Source organism: Mobula birostris, chromosome X, assembly GCF_030028105.1.
Source record: "Mobula birostris isolate sMobBir1 chromosome X, sMobBir1.hap1, whole genome shotgun sequence".
Classification (NCBI taxonomy): domain Eukaryota; kingdom Metazoa; phylum Chordata; class Chondrichthyes; order Myliobatiformes; family Myliobatidae; genus Mobula; species Mobula birostris.
Genome location: NC_092402.1, coordinates 80,283,906 through 80,309,622, shown reverse-complemented (window position 1 = coordinate 80,309,622; position 25,717 = coordinate 80,283,906). Strand labels below are relative to the sequence as shown.

The 25,717-nt window shown below is 38.9% G+C and overlaps 1 protein-coding gene across 2 annotated transcripts in view; it reads right to left on the bottom strand.

The window, feature by feature from the left end:
• LOC140191768 (sodium channel protein type 4 subunit alpha-like) overlaps nucleotides 1-25,717 on the bottom strand; it is a 138,712-nt gene that overhangs the window by 84,099 nt on the left and 28,896 nt on the right. For both annotated transcript variants that reach the window (XM_072249491.1, XM_072249490.1), the window contains exons 2-6: nucleotides 21,220-21,348; nucleotides 10,710-10,801; nucleotides 9,270-9,533; nucleotides 5,657-5,720; nucleotides 3,388-3,529 (exon numbers count right to left, since the gene is read on the bottom strand). In XM_072249491.1, the coding sequence (XP_072105592.1) occupies nucleotides 3,388-3,529; nucleotides 5,657-5,720; nucleotides 9,270-9,533; nucleotides 10,710-10,801; nucleotides 21,220-21,348 (691 nt within the window). The remainder of the gene's footprint in view (nucleotides 1-3,387; nucleotides 3,530-5,656; nucleotides 5,721-9,269; nucleotides 9,534-10,709; nucleotides 10,802-21,219; nucleotides 21,349-25,717) is intronic.

Genomic DNA, 25,717 nt, shown 5'->3' with positions numbered 1-25,717 from the left:
CAGCTTTCCTGTAATACCATGGGCACTTAACTTGGTAAGCAGCCTCATGTGTGGCACCTTGTCAAAGACCTTCTGAAAGTCCCAATATACAACATCCACTGCATCCCCTTTATCTACATTACTTGTAATCTTCTCAAAGAATTCCAACAGGTTTGTCAGGCAGGATTTTCCCTGAAGGAAACCATGCTGACTTTGTACTATCTTGTGCTGTGTCACCAAGTACTCCATCACCTCATCCTTAACAATTAACTCTAACATCTTTCCAACCACTGAGGTCAGGCTAACTGGTCTATAAACTAGGCTAACTGGATTTATGATCCAATGCCCTCCTGACTCAAAGACAATTACCTAATTGTATCCAATTGGATATGGTCATTTCCCAGAATTTGTGAGGACTTGCAGTATAATTTTCAAAAATAAGACTAAACTTATTCCAAACATCATAAAAATAGACCCAGGCACTGAATGCTAACAAATATAGGAGTTAAGCTTTTCAGATACTGATATCTATCAAAAGCACTTAACCTTGGAACACTCTAATAGAGGCAATCTTTAGTGAGGCTCTTGAAGTGGAGTGTGATTATGTCATTGCTAGTCACCAGCTGTGGAAATTTCTAGAGGCGGAATCCAGCTGTACCCAATTTACTGGCCACTACAGACATTGGGCCCATTGGGCCCAATGTGTATTTAACTCAGGGGTAAGGGGCCGACCTGATTTAGACAATCGTAAGAAGAACTGGTTCCAAGCCTGCTCCATTCTGGATTCTCCAAAGCTGCTCCAGACTACGCAGCAGTCACTAAAGAAGGAAAGGCTGACAAATAGAATGTGAAACTCATCCCTATAGGGACAGGAAGAACAAAATTATTCCTTGACCATACAGTTGCAATTGGTAACAACACTACTGTTGTCTATTCTCGGTCTCCCAGAAGACAAACGTTTGTGCCTTTGTTGAGAGGCCATTGGCATCATTACATTGTCCATTTGAAAGATGATGTCATTGAAATAGGCAATCCTCACTATTAGTGCAGGTCAAGGAGACAGATAGCTGGATTTGCATGCATATTGGAGATACATGAATTATATGGACGAAGATTTATGAGCCTTTTAAAATCTCACAAAAGACAAGAAGTTCACCTTATAATTTCAGAAGATAATTTAAGAATGGATCAGTTGCTCCTATGGAGCAAAATTGGTCTCTCGAAACCACAAATCCACAGCTGATTTGTTCCCCAACCCCACCCCACACACTCCTCTATTATTCATGTAAGTTGGTCTCAAGTCATTTCCATAAAAATAACCTGATTTTATATATTTCACCAAAGAGTCATTCTGTAATGATCAATAAACCCATTGTTTGGAATTAAATGACTTGGTCTCTGAGGGATGGGGGTGTCTGAACCCACGCTACCAACCCCTCCTCCCCTCTGGCACACCTTGTCGGCCATAGGTCCCAAACTCCTCCCGTGGTGCTCCACCCTCGCCATTCCCAATATCCTTTGCTCTTGCCAGATTTGTAAACTTGCTCTTCACTCCATGTTGACAAATGCAGTACTGTGCAAACGTCTTAGGCACCATCGCTATTTATATATGCCTAAGACTTTTGCATAGTGCTGTATATATACAATCAAGTACAGATTTAAGGAATTTGTTATTCACTGCTTAAAAGTTAAAATTTGGCAATGTAGTAAGGAGGTTTCTCTGATTAAATTGGCAAACAATACTATTTGTAAGATGTGAATGGTGATTTTGCTGCACTCTTATCCATATGTTTCTTGGCCACTTTGAAACATCCAAGTAAAAGCCTAACTACCATCTTCATTACTGACAGGAGAAAATCTGCAGATGCTGTTAATCCGAGCAACACACACAAAATAGAGTACACAGTCTACATTTTGGGCTGAGTCCTGCGGAAGGCTTTCAGCCTGAAACGATGACTGTACTTTTTTCCATAGATGTTGCCTGGCCTGCTGAATTCCTCCAGCATTTTGTGTGCCTACATTACTGATGTTAGTTGAAGCTCAGGGCAGGACCGAGCAAGACAAAATGCATTTATTTTCATATAAGGTGTGATTTCAATTAAGCAAAAACAGGTTAAAGTAAAGTAAACGAACTCAATTAAATGTTCACTTTGAGCACAATTGATGATTACATTGCACTTTACAAAAATTTGCATCCATTTTGAAAACAAAATGTTTTTATTCTGACTTTCAGCTCAAAATTATTTTAATAATACTGAAGGCAAAATCTACCAACAGCAAAAGGCAAGTGTGTTAAGACAATAAAATTAGGCTTTAAAAATATTTGCTGATAACTTTGAAAGTAGTAACTTAATAAAGTCTAATTAATAAACATCCTAAATATTATGTTACAAAAAATCTCCCTGCTGCGAATAAGAAATTTTAACTGACTTTTGAAAGTTTTCTTGTAAGATGGCAGTTTAGAAATACTCCCTTAATAAGCTAAAAAAAAATCATTCAAAACATATCTTGCGAGCAAAAGAATGATCTCAATCAGTCCATGACAGCCTGCATTTGGGCACAATTAGTGGGAACACCCTTTATGATCAATTCCCTCTGGAAATGTGGCCAGCTTTGTAGACGAGACCAGGTTCCAACACAATGTTTTTACAAAAGAGCTTGAAAGATTGCGGAAACTCCAATTGTATTGAATACAATTCATGCTTTAGGTTGCACAACTTTTTGCTTATATCAAGGAAATTGCATTGGAAAGACCAATGCAATCAAGATGAAACTCCTGGCCAGTAAATTTTATCTCTAGAGACACTAGAATTAATACATTTATTCAAAAGCCCTTTAGAGCAAGTAAAGCACATCATTAAACCTGGTAATAATAGCACCATATCTTTTCTCACATCGATATAACTGGAGAAGAAGGTGGAATAGAGTGGGTAAAGAGTGCGACAGAAAGTGAATGATTGCGATAGAAATAGAGAGTGGTGAGCAGGAAGGTAGAAATAAGTAGAAACTTACAGATAGAAATGAAGAAAAATAAAATGAGTTATAAAGGGAAGGTTAGATTCTGAAGAAATGCATGAGAAGCAGATAGAGAAAGACTGTACTTTCAATAATACCAGTGAGATGTTATAAATATACAAAAATAGCTTATGGTTATATTTTGCTTTAGCTTTTTCTCCCTAAACATAATAGCTTCCAGCTCTTCATGGCCACCTACAGAGCATCCTTGCAGCGTGCTGCACAATTTTGCATATCCAGTCTGCTCAGCTTTTTCAGCTCGTTTGCAGCATTCATACCAAATTGTTTTACAAATACTACTGAGGTCCTTTCTAACTCTACTCAGTAATTGTGCGTGAGGAGTGACGGGAGAAAGCAAAATATATTCAGCGCAAAATGGTTGCTAACACTTACCAACTGGAAAAGATTTTCCCAGTAGTCTTGAGTCATAAGTCGAAAAAGTGCCAGAAATGCCCAACTAAAGGTATCATAACTGGTGTAGCCATAGTTAGGGTTTCTCCCAGCCTTAATGCACATATAACCATCAGGACATCTCCTGGAAAAGCCAGCAAATAATTAATTAGGGAAAATTCAACACCAGAAAGTGATGGTATGATATCTATCATGCAGCACTCTCAGCAAACAAATAATGTTCTTGAGAGATCTTAAAGAATTTCACTATCACTGCTTTTATGCTGGCAAAAGCAGCAGCCAATTTTCCATTGGCATGGCCTAGCAAATAACAATGAAATAACGAAGCAGGTAATCTGCTTCAGTGGAGAATGTTGAAGGATAAATGTTGGTCACAACACTGAGAAAACATTCTGGCACATTTTTATGTAGTTCCACTGTGCCTTTTTCACTCATTTGAATAGGCAAACAGTGGCCTTAGGTTAATGTCTCACTGAAAATATTATATCTCAGATAGTCTATACTTTCTTCAATGAGAAACTGAAATTCTCTAAATGATTATGGTACTTCATATTCAATATAATATATTCATCAGTCTTTTTTAAAGCTTTGTCACAACAGAAAGTTTGGATGAAGTTGTCTCATTAATGTCAAATGGAAGCATTGAAAATCAACCCAAGAAGAGAAATGATTAAGAAATGAACAAATATGCAGACTATTTTCTAAATGGGGAGAAAATCCAAAAATCTGAGATGCAAAGGGACTTGGGAGTCCTTGTGTAGAATACCCTAAAGGTTAACTTGCAGATGGAGTCGGTGGTGAGGAAGGCAAATGCCATGTTAGCATTCATTTCAAGAGGTCTAGAATACAAGAGCAGGGATGTGATGCTGAGGCTTTATAAGGCACTGGTGAGGTCTCACCTTGAACATTGTGAACAGTTTTGAACTCCTCATCTAAGAAAAGATGTGCTGGCATTGGAGAGGGTTCAGAGGAGGTTCACAAGGACGATTCCAGGAATGAAAAGGTTATCACATGAGGAATGTTTGATGGCTCTGGGTCTGTTCTCGCTGGAATTTAGAAGGATGAGGGAGGATCTCATTGAAACCTTTTGAGTGTTGAAAGGCCTACACAGAGTGGATATGGAAAGGATGTTTTCCATGGTGGGGGAGTCTAGGGCAAGAGCGCACAGCCTCAGGGTAGAGGGGGCATCCATTTAAAACAGAGATGCGGAGAAATGTCTTTAGCCAGAGGGTGGTGAATTTGTGGAATTTGTTATCACAGTCAGCTGTGGAGGCCTGGTTGCTGGGTGTAGTTAAGGCAGAGCTTGATAGGTTCTTGATTGGACATGACATCAAAGGTTACGGGGAGAAGGGTAGGGAGTGCTGCTGAGGAGGGGAAAAAAGGATCAGCCACGAATGAATGGCAGAGCAGACTCGATGGGCCAAGTGGCCTAATTCTGCTCGTATGCCTTATGGTTTAAGTTAATACTAGACAGAGTAAGGTTTATTCTTTGTTAAGAGGAACAGATTTAACAAATTATTTTCATTTGGTGTTTGATTTAACAATAACTAATGCATAAGGCATTTAAAAATATTTAAAAAACTCTGTTTTTTGTCATTAGACTTCATTTATGTACTGACCTCAGAATGTCCCAAAGCCCCTTACAACCAAGTAATTTGTTCTATTGTCCAGTTACTGTTGTGATTTAGGTAGCATGGTAACCAATGAAGTAAGCTGCCAAAATTGGCAAAGGGGTAATGATTGGATAGTTCACTTTGGTAACATCAATTGAGGGATACGTTTCACGGTTTTACTGGAGATTCGATTGCACTTTTCAGGTAGCTCCTGCAGCATTTTTTCTATCTGTGTGACATTCAGGACTCTCTCCACTCTAAATGAGAGGATTGTGCACTCAGATTTCAGGAGTGGGAACTGAATACACAACCTTCCAAACCAGACACCAGAGGGCCCGTACTCAGCTCTGGCTGACAATATGTTAAGCAGCGCGTTAAAAGTAGCCAACAGAGGCAAATAAAACATATTAATTCCTCTTAAGTTGAAAGAACAATCCCTGTATACATGTGCACTCAATCAGAGATTTATCACTAAGAACAGGTGGTTCTGTCACATTTCCTGCCCATCAACTGTTGATTCACTTTCCTGCTGCTCGGTATTGAAATAATCATGCAGTGATAGACCCAGCCCAAAGGTTTCTGCAGCTTGCCAATGTGATTGTTACATCAGGAATTGAAAATAAGAGGAGGTAACCTACCCAGCATCTGAGCCATTCCCACACAGCAGAGCATCAGCAGCATCTTCAAGAAAGTAGTGATTTTCTTGGGGTTCAAAAAAAAACAAAAATATTTTTAGCATTCTTAGGTTGCCCATGCACAAAGACAAAGTAAACTCTTGCGCTTGTGACATTAAGGTCTTTAGAGTCTTCTCTACTTGTCATTGGTATTTCCTCCTTCCTGCAGCTTACTTTGATTGGAATCGATAATTAATTGTCTTTCTTATCGGTATTTACAGTAGGATGTTAAAGTGTAATTTAGAAAATATGTGATTATCCTTTGTATCTCATTGAGCTATTGAATAGGAGAATCTTAGACAATTTAGGACGCAGAACAAGATCATTCAACCCACATTATCTGTGACCGCATGGGTTTCCGCCGAGTCATCAGGTTTCCTCCCATGTTCCAAAGGTGAACAGCATGGTTAGGGTTATTAAATTGTGGACATGCTATGTTGGCGCTGGCTGCTTGGAGACACTTGCGGGCTGCCCCCAGCATATCCTCAGATTCTGTTGGGCATTGAAGCAAACAACACATTTCACTGTATATTTCAATGTTTTAATGTGCCTGTAACAAATAAAGCTAATCTTTGTCCACACCAATTGGAAAAAGGAGCGTCACAACCTAATCCTTTCAACACTAAGTCCATGACCTGCAAAGTCACGCTTCACGTACTGTTCAAATGGAATGAGGATGTACATATACAGTTTTCTCACCCAGATTCCGACCATCATTAGAGTGAAATAACTTTTGCTCATCACCTATTGGATTAAAGTTATGTTCTTTTCAAAGGTAGAGGAGAATCAATGGCTGCAGCTTTGCTTCTGCAATACATGACAACTATTGGCTTACAGTAGTTGGCGGAAAAATGCTAGGATAGAAAATGTGGGGAAGTAAGAAGTTAAGCGCACGATCAATAAAAGAAACAACGCATCTTATCCAAATCTGTAAAACCTGGTCTGTTAAAGATAATGGGCAATTCCACAACCATTCAACAGCATCTGTTCCTTTACCATTGAGAAAGCTAAATTTGAAGAGTTTCTGAAATTGTGATCAAGCTGCTTTGAGGGGTTCAGTTAGTTGACTGGCTGGGAGAAGAGCAACACTAATTCTGATACAAAAATGCTTAAAAAGACTAGAAGTCAGAATAAAGTACCTGTTTAGTATCACTATAGTGGATATTATAACAGGGATTCAACAAAATGGGCAGAGCTTTGAAGGAGGAAAGTTCTACATTTGTGATGGTATCAATGTGAAACAGTGGTGGGAAGCTCCTTCATTTTTATCCATTTAACAAACTAATATGGACAAGAAGCGTTTATGGTTACTGAAGAGCAGACAGTGGCTGATGAATATCAATCACAATGCAGAATATTGTCAGCCACCTTTTCAATCTTCAACAAGCATCCTTTTGGATTTAAGCACAATTCACAGCACTAAGGGGAATTTGTTCAATCATGGGTGCCCATACTCCAGAACAAAGGTTAAATAATCTCAGTAGACAAGCTGCAATAAGAAGATCGTCTGCAGGTTTTGGGATTGCGCTCCAAGTCATTGCCAACTTAATTACTTAAGCAATAGGAGAGGATTGGTCTTGACAATATTTGTGAGACAAAAGTCTTCTACTTGTCTGCTTCCACTGTACAAGACCATTCTCCAACAATAAAGGTTCACAGTAAAAAAATGAAAAATGTGGATCACTTTCCATATTTCAAGAGCCACCATTGTGCCAGCACAGACTTAGGTTGACTGAAGAAAAGGGTGTTTGAAAATTAAGAGTTTTAACCTGATACAAAGTTCACAGTCTACAGGGAAGTAGTGATACCTGACCCTAGGCACTGGAAAGGTAGCACCAACAGTGTCTCTGCAAAATCTTTCAAATCCACTGGAAGGATAATCAAATCAACATCAGTCTCCTCTCCCAGGCCACCATGAGGTCCAAATTCAGCTCTGCTGGAAGGCCACACTGGTCACTAGACCAGCATCAAACCTGTGATACAGACAGTCTTTTCCATACTGTGTGATTACCACCTAGAATCAAGGATGTTCTGAAACTCTTCTTTTAAAAAAGCCAACATCTACATAGATTCTAGGAATCCCTGGCCCACAGCTGCTCAGGATAGCAATAAGAAACTTAATTCCATACTGTCAAATTGTCCACTGCAATTTGCCTATTGTCTATCACTACAGCAGGTCTACTAAAGATTCAATCTCACTGGCTCTCTACATGGCCTTGGATTACCTGGACAATAGCAATGTCTACATCAGGCTGCTGTTTATTGACTACAGCTCATACAATCATACGCTGAGTTCTAGTCAACAAGCTCCAAAACCTGAGCTTCAGTACCTCCCTCTGCAACTGGATCCTTTACTTCCTCACTGGAAGATCACAGTTAGTGCCGATCAGAAATAACATCTCCTGCTCACCGACAATCAACACTGGCGCACCTCAAGGACAGGTGCTTAGTCCACTGCTCCACTCTGTCTACACCCATGATTGTGTGGCTAGGCACAGCTCAAACATCACTTATAAATTTATCAATGACATAACTATTGTTGGCAGAATTTCAGTTGGTGACAAGGAGGCATACAGAAGCAAAATAAATCAGCTGGTTGAGTGGTGTCACAGCAACAATCTTGCATTCAATATCAGTAAGACCAAGGATTTGATTGTGGACTTCATGAAGAGGAAGTCAAGGGAACATATACCAGTCCAAGGATCGAGGAATCAGAAGTGGGAAAGGTGAGCAGCCTCAAGTTCCTGTGCACAACATATTGATGCAATTAGAAAGAAGGCACAACAGCAGCTATATCTCATTAGGAGTCTGAGGGGAATTGTACAGTATGTCACCAAAGACACTCACAAATTTCTATAGATGTACCGTGGAGAGCATTCTAACTGGTTGCATCACTGTCTGGTATGGAGGGTTCACTGCACAGGGTCAGAAAAAGCTGCAGAGAGTTGTAAACTCAGCCAGCTCCATCATGGGCACCAGCCTCCCCAGTATCCAGGACATTTTCAAGGAGTGATGCCTCAAAAAGGCTGCATCCATCATTAGGGACCCCCATCACCCAGAACATGCCCTCTTCTCATTGCTGCCATAAAGGAGGAGATACAGGAGCCTGAAGACACAATTAATGTTTTAGGAACAGCTTTTTGCCCTCTGCCATCAGATTTCTGAATGAACAATCAACCCATGACAACTACCTCAGTATTTTTTCCTCTCATTTTACACTACTTATTTAATTCAATTTTCATTTTTATATATACTTCTTATTGTAACTTTACGGTTTTTATTATTACGGATTGCAATGTACTGCTGCTGCAAAACAACAGATTTCATGACAAATGCCAGTGATATTAATTCTGATTCGGATTCAGATAGCCAGAAGAAAGAGTGTATCATCTCTAAAATCTCAGACCCCTCCATCTTGTCTTCTTCCAACTGCCCCATCTATTGAATGATCTATGATACCCACATTGGCCTCATCAGTCACTTCAAAATCAGAATGGAAGCGTCATCCTTGACCCCAAGGAACTGCGTTAGGAAGAAAATACTTAATCAGAAGTCATGTAAGTTGCACAGACTGTACCTTCATTATTAATGTAGTCATGCCAGTTAAATCCACCAGTGATGTTACCAGTCAAATTATCCATTCCCGACCCATCTTCGATGAAGGTATTATTGTAAAACAGTTCTGCTGGTGGAGGCCATATCACACATTTGTGCCTCAAATTTCCCATAAAAAGCTGAAGGCCAATAAGTGCAAATACACTTAAGCAAAAAACGGTCAGAATCATCACATCGGATAATTTCTTTACTGACTGGATCAGAGCTCCAACAATAGTCTTCAATCCTAACAAACAGAAAAAAAACCATGCCGTTATAATGAATCCTTGTCCTATGATAGGAGTATGTCTTATGCCATAAAAGTATTTCTTACTAATTACAAAGTACAGCAGCAATGAATTTCCCTTTCCATTTAAAATTCAGCACAAATCGGGATTTAATCAGTTATTTTAAAAATTAAAGTTTTAACATTGTCATCGCAACTTTAAGGAGTTCCTCTGCTAGTTGCTTTCTGGTTACATCCTAAATGATCATCATATCTCCTTTCACTGAGACATTGTTAACTGACAGAAACTACATATAATTCAATGCCTTATAAAGAAATAACCACTGTGGTAAATAGTCGATACACTGTAGCTCAATAAAGTGGACTATGCGTTTTGGTAATGAAAGTTATTATTATCAATGCAATCAAAGAATTGCACTGTTTTAGAAGCCTGCCTGTCATTTCTGAGAGAGGGATTTAAATCTGTCTGCTTGCTCTTTACATTCCATGGATCCTGCATTTGGACTTGTTCTACTTCCTGTAGATTTAAAAGAAGATTAAGACAAAAGTCCTAATTGTGCATTAGGTGGCAGTCCCACAAAGAGAGATCATTAGATGGCTGGAGTGGATATAGAATTACTAATACAAAATCCTCTTCAGAGTTGTGGAATATTGTTAGGGCAGTGTAGTGGGAACTTTACTGTGCACCTGTCAAGGCATTACTTTTAAAGGGATTCTGACAGTGGAAGCTGAAATGAAAAGAATTCCATTCCACAGGATTAACATCCCTCTCTCATGCCAGCTCAGATAAACCCTGTGTAATTGTTTTTATTCATAACATGGCAGTTGATATTTGTATTTACAAATATTAAAGATTCTTGAAGTCTTTTATGGGTATTTTCATACTTTCGAACATTTCTCTGAAAAGGAGAGGATGATAAATGGGTGCCCCTGTTTTGAGACCATGCTGTCTGGTCATGAAAGAAAATGCCCTCTCAGTATTTACCCCAAGCTAGACCAAGGATGAGGCTGTTTGATAAGATTGCCCCATTCCTTAGAAATGGTGCATTTTTGTCTGAGTATCTACATTCTAGTTGAACATATATTTAGCAGCCGTGCTAGTTGAAGTGAATCATTTATTTCCATAATCTAACCAGCAGCGTAATAAACCCACACATTTATTTTCCCAGCACCTACCTGGAATAACTGTAATGGTTTTCAATGCCCGCAGAACACGAAATGTTCTTAAAGCAGAGACGTTACCCAAATCCACAAACTCAGTAACGTATCTAATCAATGAAAACAGCAGAAAGAGCAACAAACTTTTATTAGATGCTGTTGATTCAGAGACTGCTATATTATTATTAGATAGTTGTATTATCATTGACAGAGAATTGTGGGAAGGGACAGAATTTCTCCAAAGGAGCACTTCATTAATATGCAAAGTTAAATTAAAGCGTCTTAATAAAATAAGACTTATATTTAAAAGGTGTGAAAGGAATGGAATTGCAGAATAGGTGCATTAAATCATTGATGAAGTTTATTTTCCCACTATCTTAACCCAATTACTTAAGATAGAGTACTCACTTATTAAGACGTCAAACAGAGGAACTACTTATGAATGAAGAAAGGCTGATGTATGGTTCTTATAGCTATACACCTGCATCCTCAACACAGTTCATCTGATAAAAGCAAGTACAGAGTCAAGATTCTACAAATGACTAATAAATAGTTTTTCTATTTTTAGGTGGTCTTGACTGAGGGACAAATACTGTATCCGTCACAACTTTGGAAGAATTCTTTAATCTCCTTCCACAAGATTCCAAGATGCTAAGATGGTGCCGGTGATTCACAACGACGTGTTGAAGGCTGCTTACTAAACTTCTAAATATACGTCTTCTGAACTACTCTCACTGCAATCTGCAGACTGTAATTTCCATTAAAGCAATGTACTTTTGAACTGTCTTAATGAACTAGCAATTTCACTATCTTCTGAAGGACTCAGTGGACTTAACTCCGAAGCACACAGCTTCAGCACTTTTAAGTGCATGAAGATACATCGTTATCGCCGGGAGGAGAGGAGGACTCCGAGCCAAGCTGAAATGCCAAGCAATGAAAGTTCCTCTACCCAGCATTGTATTAGCAAATATATAGTTGCTGGAGAACAAGACTGAGGACCTAAAGGCAAGATTGCTGTATCGGAGGGAAATGAGGAAATGCTACTTTCTGTATTTCATGGAGACATGGCTCACTTTGAACCCGAGGGCTTCTTGATACATCGGATGGACCGAACTGCTGATTCAGAGAAGGCGCAAACTCCCACAGAACCTGATGACCTTGTGATTTCAGTCTCTGAGACCAAGGTAAGAGTATCCTTTAAGAGGGTGAATCCCCAGAAAGCATCTGGCGCAGATGGGATACCTGGGGTATCTGAGACCTGTGCTGATCAACTGGCTGGAGTGCTCATTGAGATATATAATGTCTCACTTTGCCTGTGTGTGGTACCTACCTGCTTCAAGCAGGCTTCAATTATACCAGTGCCTAAGAAGAATGTGCTTCAATGACTATTGTCCAGTAACACTTACATGCACTGTGATGAAGTGCTTTGAGAGGTTAGTGATAATACATATCAACTCCTGCCTGTGAAGCAATTTGGATCCATTTCATTTTGCCTACCAGCACTAAAGGTCAACAGCAGATGCCATTCAATGGTTCTACACTCAACTCTGCCTGGAACATCTGGACAGCAAAGGTGCATACATCGGATGCTCTTTACTAACTATAGCTGGATAAAGAGCATCCATCATCCCCTCAAAACTAATTAATATGTTTCAAGACCTTAGCCTCAATAACTCTTTCTTTATTATTCTTTTTATTGATTTAAAAAAACATAGATACAATCAAATACAATCAAGAGGAGAATTAGTTCAAATATATATATCAGTAACCAAAATTAAAATAGACGCTGTCAAAATCATAGATATTGTTAAGCTAGTATAAAACATATAATTAAAAAAAGAAAGAAAATAACAATTCTCCTCTCACCAGTTAAAAGGAGAAAGGAAAAATAATCGGGTTTTAAATACAGAGGAAAAAAAAACCCACTACACTATATATAAAAAAAAACAAATAAAACAAAAAAAAAGGACTGGGCAGTCCATTTTGAGGATACAACCAAAAAAAGAGGAGAGAAAAACTTTCTGATCAAATCTAAAACCTCAAAAAAAAACTTGAAAGAGTAATAAATCAAATTAAATGAAAATATTGGATAAAAGGTTGCCATATTTGTTCAAATTTAAAGGATGTATCAAATGTCTGACTTCTTATTTTCTCTAAACTTAAACAGGACATGATGGAAGAGAGTCAATAAAAGACTGTAGGTGGATTAGAGTCCTTCCACTTCAATAAGATGGCTCTTCTAGCCAGTAAGGTCAAAAAGGCTACCATACGTTGAGCGGAAACAGGAATATTTCCTGCTTCTGATGAGATAATCCCAAAAATTGCCGTAAGCAAGTGAGGTTGTAGATCCAAATCCAAAACTCTTGCTAGTGTTTTAAAAACATTTCTCCAAAGGTTATCTAGCTTTATACAAGACCAATACATATGAGTTAAAGTGGCCAGCTCAGTATTACATCTGTCACTAATAGGATTAATATTGGGGAAAATATGCGCTAGTTTATCATTTGACATATGAACCCAGTGCACTACCTTGAACTGTATCAAGGAATGACGGGCACAAATAGATGAGTTGTTAACCAAATGAAAAATTTTACTCCATTGATTATCTGAAAATGACTCTTGAAGTTCCAATCCCCAAGCGTGTTTAATCTTATCATTAGATATCGTTCGTAAACTCAATAACCATTTATAGATTATAGCTATCATCCCTTTTTGAAATGGTTTAAACTGAAAGAGAAAATCTATCATATTAGGTGGATAAGCAGAAGGGTAATTTGGTAACAAACCACATAAAAAATTCCTAATTTATAAATATCTAAAATAGTGTACATTAGATAAATTATATTTATCCATTAATTGAGAAAAAGACATTAAACAGTCTCCTAAAAACAAATCTGAAAAATTTATTATTCCCTTGGTTTTCCAAATTAAAAAGGCCTTATCCAAAATTGATGGTTTAAAAAATAATTAAGATAAATATTACTAGAAAGAATAAAATCATTAAACTCAAAAAATGTATGAAACTGGAATCAAATTTTTAATGTATGTTTAATAATGGGATTAAATTCTTGTCTGCTAATCTTAGAAAACAAAAAGGGAAGAGGAACTCCCAGTAAAGAGGCGAAAGAGAATCCTTTCACCAAGTTTACCTCTAGATCCAACCATGAAGGACATTCATGTATATCTGAATAGTTAATCCTGAAAGTAATATATCGAATATTGATTGCCCAATAGTACATTCTAAAATTAGGCAAAGTCATACCACCATCCTTTTTTAATTTCTGCAATAAGGGTTTACTCAATCTAGGATTTTTATTGTTCCAAATATAAGATGAAGTTATAGAATCTATTCTGTGAAAGAACTTTTTGGGAACAAAAGAGGGAACTGCCTGAAATATATATAAAAACTTCAGTAAGACTATCATTTTAATAGCATTAATTTGACCTATTAATGATAATGTCATAGGAGACCATTTACAAAGCATTTGTTTGGTGTAGCCAATTAATGAAAAAAAATTATATATATATAGATCCTTAAAATTTTTAGTAATTTTAATACCAAGACAGGTAAAGTAATTTTTAGCAATACTAAAAGGTATTTGATGATTTGGATCTGAGTAATTATTAATAGGAAATAACTCACTTTTATGTAAATTTAATTTATAGCCAGAAAAATTACTAAATTCAGAAAGTATAGATAACATAGAGGGAATAGATTTCCTAGGATCTGAAATTCAAACTTACAGGTCATCTGCACATAACAAAACCTTGTGTACTTTGTCCCCTCTCTTAATACCCTGAACAGTGTTAGAATCTCTAAGAGCAATAGCAAGGGGTTCTAAGGCCAAATTAAATAATAAAGGACTAAGAGGGCACCCCTGTCAAGTACCCCTATGTAATCTAAAATAGGGAGATTTTTGATTATTAGTTATAGCAGCAGCTATGGGAGCATGATAGATCAATTTGATCCAGGAAATAAATCCCGGGCCAAGATTAAATCTTTCCAAAACCTCAAATAAGTAAGACCACTCCACCCTATCTAAAGCTTTCTCCGCTTCAAGAGAAACAACACATTCAGATTCTTTAGACAGTGAAGAGTGAATAATATTTAATAATCTTCGAATATTAACACGTGAATATCTATTTTTAATAAATCCAGTTTGGTAGGTAAGATACTCTCAAGTCTATTAGCCAAAATCTTAGAGAGAATTTTAAAATCCACATTCAATAGAGAAATTAGTCTATAAGAGGCGCATTCAGATAAATCTTTATCTTTTTTCGGAATTAAAAGATATTGAAGCTTCATAGAAAGTTTTCGGGAGAGTCCCAGAGGATATAGAGTCAGTGAAAATTTGACATAAATAAGGTATAAGTATATCAGTAAAAGTCTTATAAAATTCCACTCAATAACTCCTTGTGCAATTGGATCCATGATTTCCTCACTTGCAGACCCCATTCAGTTCAGATTGGCAACAATGTCTCTTCCACGATCTCCCTCAGTACAAGTACACCACACTGTGTGCTTATCCCCCTGCTCTACTCGCTTTACACTTATGACTGAAGCTAAGCACAGATCCAGTGCTATATTTAAGTTTGCTGACGACACCACTGGCATTGGCTGAATCAAAGGTGGTGACGAATCAGCATATAGGTTCATTTGTTATGTGCCATTTTATGTGACATGGGTGATCATGGTCTTTCCATGACCATGATTGTCCTTGGCAAATTTCTCTACAGAAGTGATTTGCTATTGCCTTCTTTTGGGCAGTGTCTTTACAAGATGGGTGACCCCAGCCATTATTAATACTCCTCAGAGATTGTCTGCCTGGCGTCAGTGGTCGCATTACCAGTACTTGTGATATGCACCAGCTGCCCATATGACCTGCTCCCATGGCTTCACGTGACCCTCAGCGGCGGGGGGGGGGGGGCGGGGGGGGAGCCAAGCAGATTCTACACCTTGCCCGAAGGTGACCTGCAGGCTAGCAGAGGGAAGGAGGGCCTTACATGTCCTTTGCAGAGACACATCTCCATCCCGCCACCCACAGCATATAGGAGGGAGACTGAAAATCTGGCTGAGTGGTGCCACGACAACTTCTATACATGGGATTGGCCCTATCACATGCTCAGAGATGCTGTATATCACAGTCAGATCACTAAAATTACTACTTCAGGAAGTAAAGGAACAAAACAAAAGAGGGGAAGACACAAAAGCATCTTCTTTCCCAATGGCAAAAGGAACTAAAATCAACTTTCAAACATAAGACTTATGTGTGGCCGAACATAGAACTTGAGCTCAGAACAAGCCCTTTGACCTAACTTCATGACAAGTGAGATCTTCCTTCAACCCAAATGCACCCTTCTTTCCTTTCATATGTGCTTATCTACCTTCTGCTCAAATGCAATCTCCCAATAACACCAAAGCAGTCTGTTCATATTGATCATCATCATCATCATCATGTGCCATGATGTATGGCATGGGCAATCATGGTCTTGACTATGATTGTTCTTGGCAATTTTTTCTGCAGAAGTTGTTTGGCATTTCCTTCTACTGGGCAGTGTCTTTACAAGATAGCTGACCTCAGTCATTATCAATACTTCTGAGAAATTGTCTGCCTGGCACCAGTGGCCGCATAAGCAGGACTTATGGTAAGCACCAGCTGCTCGTACGACCATCCACCACCTGCTTCCATGGCTTCACATGACCCTAATCACCCACAGAAGGTGGTGAATCTGTGAAATTCAATGCCATAGGCAGCTATGGAGGCCACTCATTAGGTGTATTTAAGGTGGTGGTTGATAGGTGCTTGAATAATCAGGGTATGAAAGGTTATGGGGAGAAGACAGGAGAAGGTGGAGCTTAGGAGGGTTAATGGTGCCTACTGGCGACTCCTTTGTTTGCATGTTTGGAAACAGCTCTATTCCCATCTTTAATATCTCTATTTTTCCCTTTCAAGGTTCTTTTGAAGACCCTGTCCTGGAGTTACACGCTGACTACGGTTCTTTGTGGGAATGGGACCCGCTCTCAAGGTTTCACAACTGGCTGTTGTTCAGCCTAAGAGCTCCACTCGCCTTCGGAGGACCGAGTTTTCGTGGCTCTGGAGGTCAGTGTCCGAGCAGAAGAATGGTGTGTCGTGGGAAATGAAAGATCTAAGGCTGTGTGCCCAGAGACCCGAGACTTCTGTTTCTCCCTTATTAGGGAGAGAGAGAGACTGTGGTTTGTTGTATACCGGGTGAAAGCGAAATCTTTGGGGTAACTGCAAGTCTGTGTCTTTGCTGCTGCTTTGCTCACGCTTGAGTACCCGGTGGCAGGTACCAATGCTTTTTTTTGCCAGTGGGGGGAGGGAGGGATTGTTGCTTGCTGCCACTTATGCGTAGGAGGGAGAGGAGCTGGGGGTGGTGAGACTTTGGAGTTCTAACATTTAACTGCCATCCATTCTTTGGGGGCACTCCTCTGTTGTTGTGGATGGTTGTGAAAAAAAAGCACTTCAGGATATATATTGTACTAATTTCTCTGACATTAAAGGTACCTTTGAAACCTTTGAATGGGGTTGAGAGGGATAATATATCAGCCATGATGGAATGCCAGATCAGACTTGATAGGTTGAATGGCCTAATTCTGCCGCTATGGTCTAAGACAATGATGGGTGACCTCATTGAAACCTATCAAATGGTGAAAGGCCTTGACAGAATGGATGTGGAGAGGATGTTCCCTATGGTGGGACACAGCCTCAGAATAGATGGGAATCCTTTTAGAACAGAGATGAGGAGGATTTTTTTTTTAGCCAGAGTGGTGAATCTGTGGAATTCTTTATCATAGACAACTGTGCAGGTCATGTCTTTACTGTATGTATATTTAAGCAGAAGTTGAAAGATTTTTGATTGGTCAGGACATGAAGGGATAAGGGGAGAAGGCAGAAGATTGGGGCTGAGAGGAAAATTGGATCAGCCATAATGAAATGGCAGAGCAGACTTGATGGGCCAAACGGCCTAATTCTGCTTGTATATCTTATGGTTGTATGGTCTTAAAAATGCTTAGAAAGGGAAAAGAATTTAACTTGGAGACAAAATCTAAACGAAGGGTGATGAGTCCAGGACTAAAAGTGTTAAATTTAAATACATGCAGTATACGAAATAAGGTAGAAAACCCTGTAGCACAGTTAGAAACTGGCAGGTATGATGTTGTAGGCATCACAGAGTTATGGTTGAAAGAAGCTGAGAGCTTAAGATCCAAGGTAGCATTGTATCGAAAGGACAGGCATGTGGGTAGAGGTGTAGGGTGGCTTTGTTGGGAAAAAATAAAATAAAATCCTTCGAAAGAAGTGACATAGAATTAAAAGATGTAGAATCATTGTAGGTAGAGTTAAGAAACTGCAAGGGAATTATATACAGGCCTCAAAGCAGTAGCCAGGATATAGTATACAAGTTACAATAGGAGATAGAAAATGCACATCAAAAGGGGAATGTTATAATAGTCTTGGGTAGATTGGGAAAATCAGTTTGGTGCTGGATCCCAAGAGAAGGAATTTGTCAAATGTATACAAGATGACTTTTTAGAACAGCTTGTGGTCAAGCCCACCTAAGGGAAAGGCAATTCTGGATTTGGTGTTTGTGTAATGAACTAGATTTGATATAGCAGCTTATGGTGAAGGAACCCTTAGGGGACAGTGATCATAATATGATAGAATTCACCCTGCAATTTGAGAGGGAGAAGATAAAGTCAGCTGTATCAGTATTACAGTGGAGTAAAGGAAATTACAGAGGTGTGAGAAAGGAGCTGGCCAAAGTTGATTGGAAGGGGCACTAGCAGGGATGACAGCAGAGCAATAAAGGCTCGAGTTGCTGGAAGTAATTCAGAAGATGCAGGATAGATACATCCCAAAGAAGAAGACGCATTATAAACGGAAAATGAGATAACCTTGGTGGACAAGGGAAATCAATGACAGCATAAAAGCAAGAGAGGGCATACTATATAGCCAAAATTAATGGGAAGGTAGAGGAAAGACTTTAAAAACCAACAGAAAGCAACTAAAAAGCCATAAAGAGAGAAAAGATGAAATATGAAGGCAAGCTAGCCAATAGTATAAAAGAGGATATGCAAAAGGTTTTCAGATATATAAAGAGCAAAAGAGAGGCAAGAAAGTAGATATCAGATCATTGGAAAATGACGCTGGAGAGGTAGTAATGGGGGACGAGGAAATGGCAGATGAACTGAATAAGTATTTTGCATCAGTTTTCACAATGGAAGACAATAGCAGTACGTCAGAAGTTTGAGAGTGTCAGGGGGCAGAAGTGTGTGAAGTTACCATTACTAGAGAGAAAGTTCTTGGAAAGCTGAAAGGTCTGAAGCTAGATAAGTCACATGGACCAGATGGTCTACACCACAGGGCTCTGAAAGAGATGGCTGAAGAAATTGTGGAGGCACTAGTCACGATCTTTCAAGAATCACTAGATTCTCGAATGGTTCCGGAAAACTGGAAAATTGCAAATGTCACTCCACTCTTTAAGAAGGGATGGATGCAAAAGGTGCAGGATTATAGGCTACATTGCCTGACTGCAGTGATTGGCAAAATGTTAAGAGTCCATTGGTACATGATAAATAGGGTAAAGTCAGCATGGTTTTCTTAAGGGGAATTTTGCCTGGCAAATCTGTTGGAGTTCTTTGTAGGAAAACAACAGGCAGGATAGTCAAAGGAGAATCAGTAGATGTTGTTTATTTGGATTTTGGGGTTGAATTTTATGTCAAGCAACATACATAAGACAAGGAAGAAACTTGTAGTCTTACAGGACCTTTCTTGACCTCAGATAATCCCAAAACATTTCACAACTATTGAACATCACTGAGTGCAGTTGCTTGCTGTGTCATTGTAAGGAAGCATACACACAGTCAACTCCCATACATGGTGATCAGGGACAAATGCACAATTCACTGTAAGATAAATAATAGCCAGGACATCAAGGGAACTTTTTTGCTCTGCTTCAATAATGTTGAGACCCTTATGCTTACCTGAAAAGGAAGCAGACTCATAGTCAGAAAGTCCACGAAAGTACTGTGCAACACCCACTTTGTTCCCAGGTTTCCGTAATATTCTGTTTTACATTTAATATCTGTTAAATTCCATGTGGTGGTTTGGGCAGTGGTGGATGACATCCAGATTCCTGATATATGCAAATGCCCAGTTCAGGACAGGAAGTCTATCATGCTCTTAGAACTTTCATTATTATTCAATTTCCAGAGGCAGAAGTAGAAAGTTAATATAGCCCCAAATGCTGGAAGATTTCCATTAACTTGAATATCAAAAATGTTCTTTTGCTTGGCTCCAGTATTTTGTGACATGACCATAGCATTTTAAATAAATTTTGCTGGCCTGGACATCTTGTGGTTTCCATAAAACAGTTGTTGCTTTGCAAATGAATCCACTGTAAGTTGTTTTAATATGGTAAGAAGGTAGTCAGGAAACTTGTCCACTAGCAATGAGCAACAGAGAAGCACTGGCATTCTGCCCACAATTTTTGGTGTACATTAAAGGGGCTCACACATATCCGAGCTACATACTGCTGATGATATAAAAGGAAAATGTTCCATTGAATCTCCATTGTTATTAAAGAGAGGCACATATCCATCATGGTTGTATACACAAGGGACGTTAAATTAGCATTTCAAACCGAGTAGCTAGCAGGTCAGATGGCAGTTATGGAGAATATGGATGCGAGGTATAGCAGGAGTTCAGTAGTTTAGCTGGGTGATCATTGTTTATGAGTATATGGATAGAACTGATTTTACCGATAATTTGCTGATTATTGTTTAATAGTTGCATGTCACTTTTTTCCAGGATTTGAGAGTGGAGGTGGTGAAGAACAGTTATGATATATTTTATTTTGGTGAAGTGGACAGAGGTGATGGTTAAAAAAGCAGGAGAGAGAAAAGTCCCTGCAATGTATCGATGAAGAAGAAATGGAGAGAAGAAGCAAAACTGCAAAACACAATAAGCTGCTGAGGAGGAGCAAAAATTCCACGATCCTTGCTTCATGCTGGAGGTTTGCACCAGAAAATAGTTCACTAAATCTTAAGGTAAGTGCTATCAAGGAGGTTCAGTGGCACCTCCTTCAAATGCCTAACGATACATGACAATTTGAGGACTTCAAAGTGGATAAATTCGTATGTTCCCATTGTAACACAGCTGTCCATCTGACCTCAAGTATACTGATGCATAAAAGTTTATGGAGTTAAGATAAGGATGGAGAAACATTCCCAAATTCACTTACATAGATATATCTCCAAAGGGATGTATCCTTTCCTTGCTTTAACCCTTATAAGTTTTTTAGGTTGAAGAATAGGAAAACACAGATAGAAGTAATTGTTTCATGCTAGTGCCAGTTCCAATAGATACGCTGGCAATAAGGAGCTCCACTAGCCATGACAGTGATCTGGCAGACAGTGCACAAAATATTTTGTCTATCATGCTTCATAACGTGAATGAATCTTTGCAACATTTACCTTTAGGAGTTTTATGGTAATGGTAGTACTTACGCCATCGTGATGACACTAAAATCCAGCCAGTTCCAGGGATCTCGGAGAAATGTGAAGGGATCAATTACAAATCCTCGGGCAAATATCTTTATCATTGATTCAAAAGTGTAGATCCCAGTGAAGGTATATCTGCCAATAATAATTGAGACAGTTAAGTAGAAATATTCACTTTGCTACTTCATTGAGTTAATAGAGTCTTAGAGTCATCGAACACTACAGCATAGAAAGACGCCCTTCAGCCCATCTGGTCCATATCAAACTATTACTCTGCCTAGTTCCATTGCCCTGCACCTGGACAATAACCCTCCATACCCATCTCATCCACGTACTTATGCAAACTACTCTTAAGTGTTGCAATCAAACCTGTGTACACCAGTTCCTCTGGCAGCTCATTTCACACACCAACTGCCCTCTGAGTAAAGGAGTTCCCCTCAAGTTCCCTTACAGTGGTGCTAGAAGGTTTGTGAACTCTTTAGCATTGTCTCTATTTCTGCATAATTATGACCTAAATGGGATCAGATCTTCACACTAGTCCTAAAACTGGATAAAGAGAACCCAATTAACTAAATAACACAAAAACCATAATGCTTTTTCATTGATCTATTGAGAAAAATGATCCAATATTACATGTATTTGTTGGAAAAAGTATGGGAACCTCTGTGGTAGTGCCTTCTACAAAAGCTATTTGGAGTCAGGTGTTCCAATCAACGAGATCAGATTGGAGGTGTGCGTTGCAGAGGTGCCTTCCCCAATAAAAAAAGGCACACAAAGTCAGGTTACTGACAGACCCTGCTCTTCTCAAGAAAGAGCTGTTTATGTGCACCATGCCTCAATCAAAACAAATTTCTGAGGACCTTAGAAGAATTGTAGAGATGCATGAAGCTGAAAAAGGCTACGAAATTATTTCTAAATACCTGAGTGTTCATCAGTCCACAGTAAGAGAAATTGTCTACAAATAGAGGAAATTCAGTACTGTTGCTACTCTCCCTAGGAGTGGGCATCCTGCAAAGATCACACCAGGAGCACAATGTGCAATGCTGAAGGAGATGAAAAAGAACCCAAGGGGAAAAGGAAAAGTCCTGCAAAAATCTCTAGAACTTGCTAAAGTCTCTGTTCTTGTGTCCACTATAAGAAAAACAAGAATAGTGTCCATGAAAAGACACCACAGAGAAAACCACTGCTGTCCAAACAAAACATTGCTGCACATCTCAAGTTTGCAAAATTCTACCTGGATGTTCCACAACGCTTCTCTGACAATGTTCTGTGGACAGATGAGACAAAAGTTGAACTTTTTGGCAGAAATGCACATTGCTATGTTTGGAGGATAAAGGGCACTGCACACCAACACCTCATCCCAACTGTGAGGCATGGTGGAAGAAGCATCATGGTTTGGGGCTGCTTTGCTGCCCCAGGGCCTGGACAGCTTGCAATTGTTGAGGAAACAATGAAGTCAAAATTGGATCAAGGCATTTTACAGGAGAATGTCAGGGTACTGGTCTGTCACCTGAAGCTTAATAGAATCTGGATAATGCAACAAGACAATAATCTGTAACACAAGAGTAAATCAACAACAGAATGGTTTAAAAAGAAGAAAATTCACGTTTTGGAATGGTCAAGTCAGAATCCAGATCTTAACCAAAATGAGATGCTGTGGCATGACCCGAAGAAGGCTGTTCATGCAAGTTATCCCAGAAATATTGATGAACTGAAACTGTTTTGTATGGAGGAATGGTCTAAAATTCCTTTTCACTGTTGTGCAAGTCTGATCAGCAGCTACAGGAAATGTCTGATGGAGATTACTACTGCTGAAGGAGGTTCTATTAGTTATTAAATACGTTTGTACAAGTGTTCACATACTTTATTCCAGCCTGGACTGTGAATGATTAAACGATGTGTTCAATAGGGACATGAAAAGAACAATTGTTTGTTCTTAGTATAGACCGGATGTGTTTGTCTATTATTGTGACTTAGATGAAGACCAGACCACATTTTATGAGTAATTAAAGCAGAAAACCAGGTAATTGCAAAGGGTTCACAAACTTTTTCTTGTAACTATAAATATTCCACTTTTACATGAACCAATGACCTCTAGTTCTAGTCTCAGCCAACCTCAGTGAAAAAAGCCTGCTTGCATTTATTTTATCAAGACCCCTTATAGTTTTGTGTACCACTATTAAATTTCCCCTCATTCTCCTACACTCCAGGGAATAAAGTCCAAACCTTATTCAGCCTTTCCCTGGAACTCTGGTCCTCAAGTCCCAGCAACATCCTCGTCAATTTTCTCTATACTTTTGGAATGTTATTGACATCTTTCCTGTAGGTAGGTGACCAAACCTGCACACAATACTCCAAATTTGCCCTCACCAATGCCTTATACAACTTCAACATAACATCCCAACTCCCATACTGAATGTTTTTTCATTAATTTTTTTATGCGTTTCTACAATATAGCTACAGAAAAAAACGTCAACAAAGTGGAGATTTATACAGTGCAAAACAAATATGTCCAATATATAATTCATAACAATAAAGAAAAAGCACCCAAAATAAAATCATGTAAGATTAGTATCTTCCCCAACCTCCCACTAAAAAAAACCCAGGCCAACCATTTCTGTGTATAAAAGAAAAAGATTAATCGGAGCATTCGACCCCACAGAGCTGTAAGTATATATAAGAAAAAAGAAAATATAATGCCGAGTACCAAAACTGTAATGTAATTCACAACAAAAAACCGTAAAACTTACAGAAAAAAAAAGCTGAAAGTAAGGGATTGTAGTACAAAAAAAAGGATAAACTTAATCTAAAGAGGAGTTATGAAAGTATTCAAGAAAAGGTCCCACACCTTATGAAACTTTATGTCTGAATTAAGAAGCGAATAATGAATCTTTTCGAGGTCTAAACAGGACATAATATCACTAAGCCATTGAGCGCAAGTGGGTGGGGCAGCATCTTCTGAATGCTTTGGTTTATGGTCAATGTGCCAAAAGGTCTCTTTACAATCTTATCGACCTGTGATGCCACTTTCAATGAATTACGGACCTGTATTCCCAGATCCTTCTGTTCTACCACACTCCTCAGTGGCCTACCAGTCACCCTGTAAGTCCTACCCTGGTTTCTCTTCAAATGAACAAGTATAATGTTTTTTTTGTGTTATTTATTTAATTGGGTTCTCTTTATCTAGCTTTAGGACTTATATGAAGATCTGATCACATTTTTGGTCATATTTATGCAGAAATAGAGAAAATTCTACAGGGTTCACAAACTTTCTAGCACCACAGTATATTTTATATATGGATAATTAACCTAAACCACACATGTGTTTTTGGGATGTGGGAGGAGGCCAGATCATCTGGAGTGACTGGGAGAACATGCAAATTCCATACAGACAACACTGGAAGTCAGGACTGAATTGCAATCACTGAAGCTGCGAGGCAGCAGTGCTGATAGCTGTACCACTGCGTGCATTGTTAAGATCATCTCAGCCAAAGGATGGGGGAGTAGCGGATCAGAATTCTTATTGCACTCCTTGTTGCTGATTTCCATCCTACGATATGCTGGGACACGTCATCAGTGATGTAACCTGGAGTCACTGGGTGTTTCACATCTTTCAATATCAGGCACTCTTACCCAGGCAACCTAGCCAGGGTTGATCAGACCCTGGCTTGTGTCCCAGCAGCAATGGTCCATGGGTGAGTATTCAATTAAGCAAATATTTGCCTGGTTATTTCTTGGGTTATTTCTGAGTAGAGGATTGATGCAAAGAAAAGAAACTAGATGACTGAATTCATGCTCCAAAAAAATTCTTAGCAACAACTACATATACTTAACAAAAACTGAAAGGACTAATCTGTCAAATGAGAGAAATCAATGGAGTAAATGCCATTAGAAATTGCTTGGCTATTTTTCCCAATCATTGCAAAGTCAATGTGCACCTGCATCATAAAACTTTTCTCCCCTTAATGCAAAACTTTCTGAGATCATTTCTTTGATCTTTAGGCCAAGAGTGAGATTACTTGTCAATCTTTTCAACCCCATTCACAATTCCTTAGTCAATGAAACAACCATCCCTGTGGGCAGTAATACCAAGATAACTTTTGGGCAGAGGTTGCTTGTGGTGAGTTACTCAACTCCGAGCATCACATAGCCTTTCCATCATTTTAAGGCACAAGTGAGATAGAATATTTTTCACTTGCCTGGATGGGAACAGCTCCAACAGCCTCCCAAGAAGGTCAATATAATCTGGAACAAATTAGACTGTTTGATTCACAGCAACCAGTCTAAACCCTCATTCTAAGCACCACCAACAGAAGTACTACAACGTGTACAGTGTACAAAATGCACTGCAATTACTCACCTAATCTACTATGGTAGCACCTCTCAAACTGATGACCTCAAGGAAGGACAAAGACACTGGGGGGTACCATCACCAGTAGGTTCCCCTTCAGCTTACACATCATCTTGATTTGTAACTATATCACTAATCCTTCATCACTGCTGA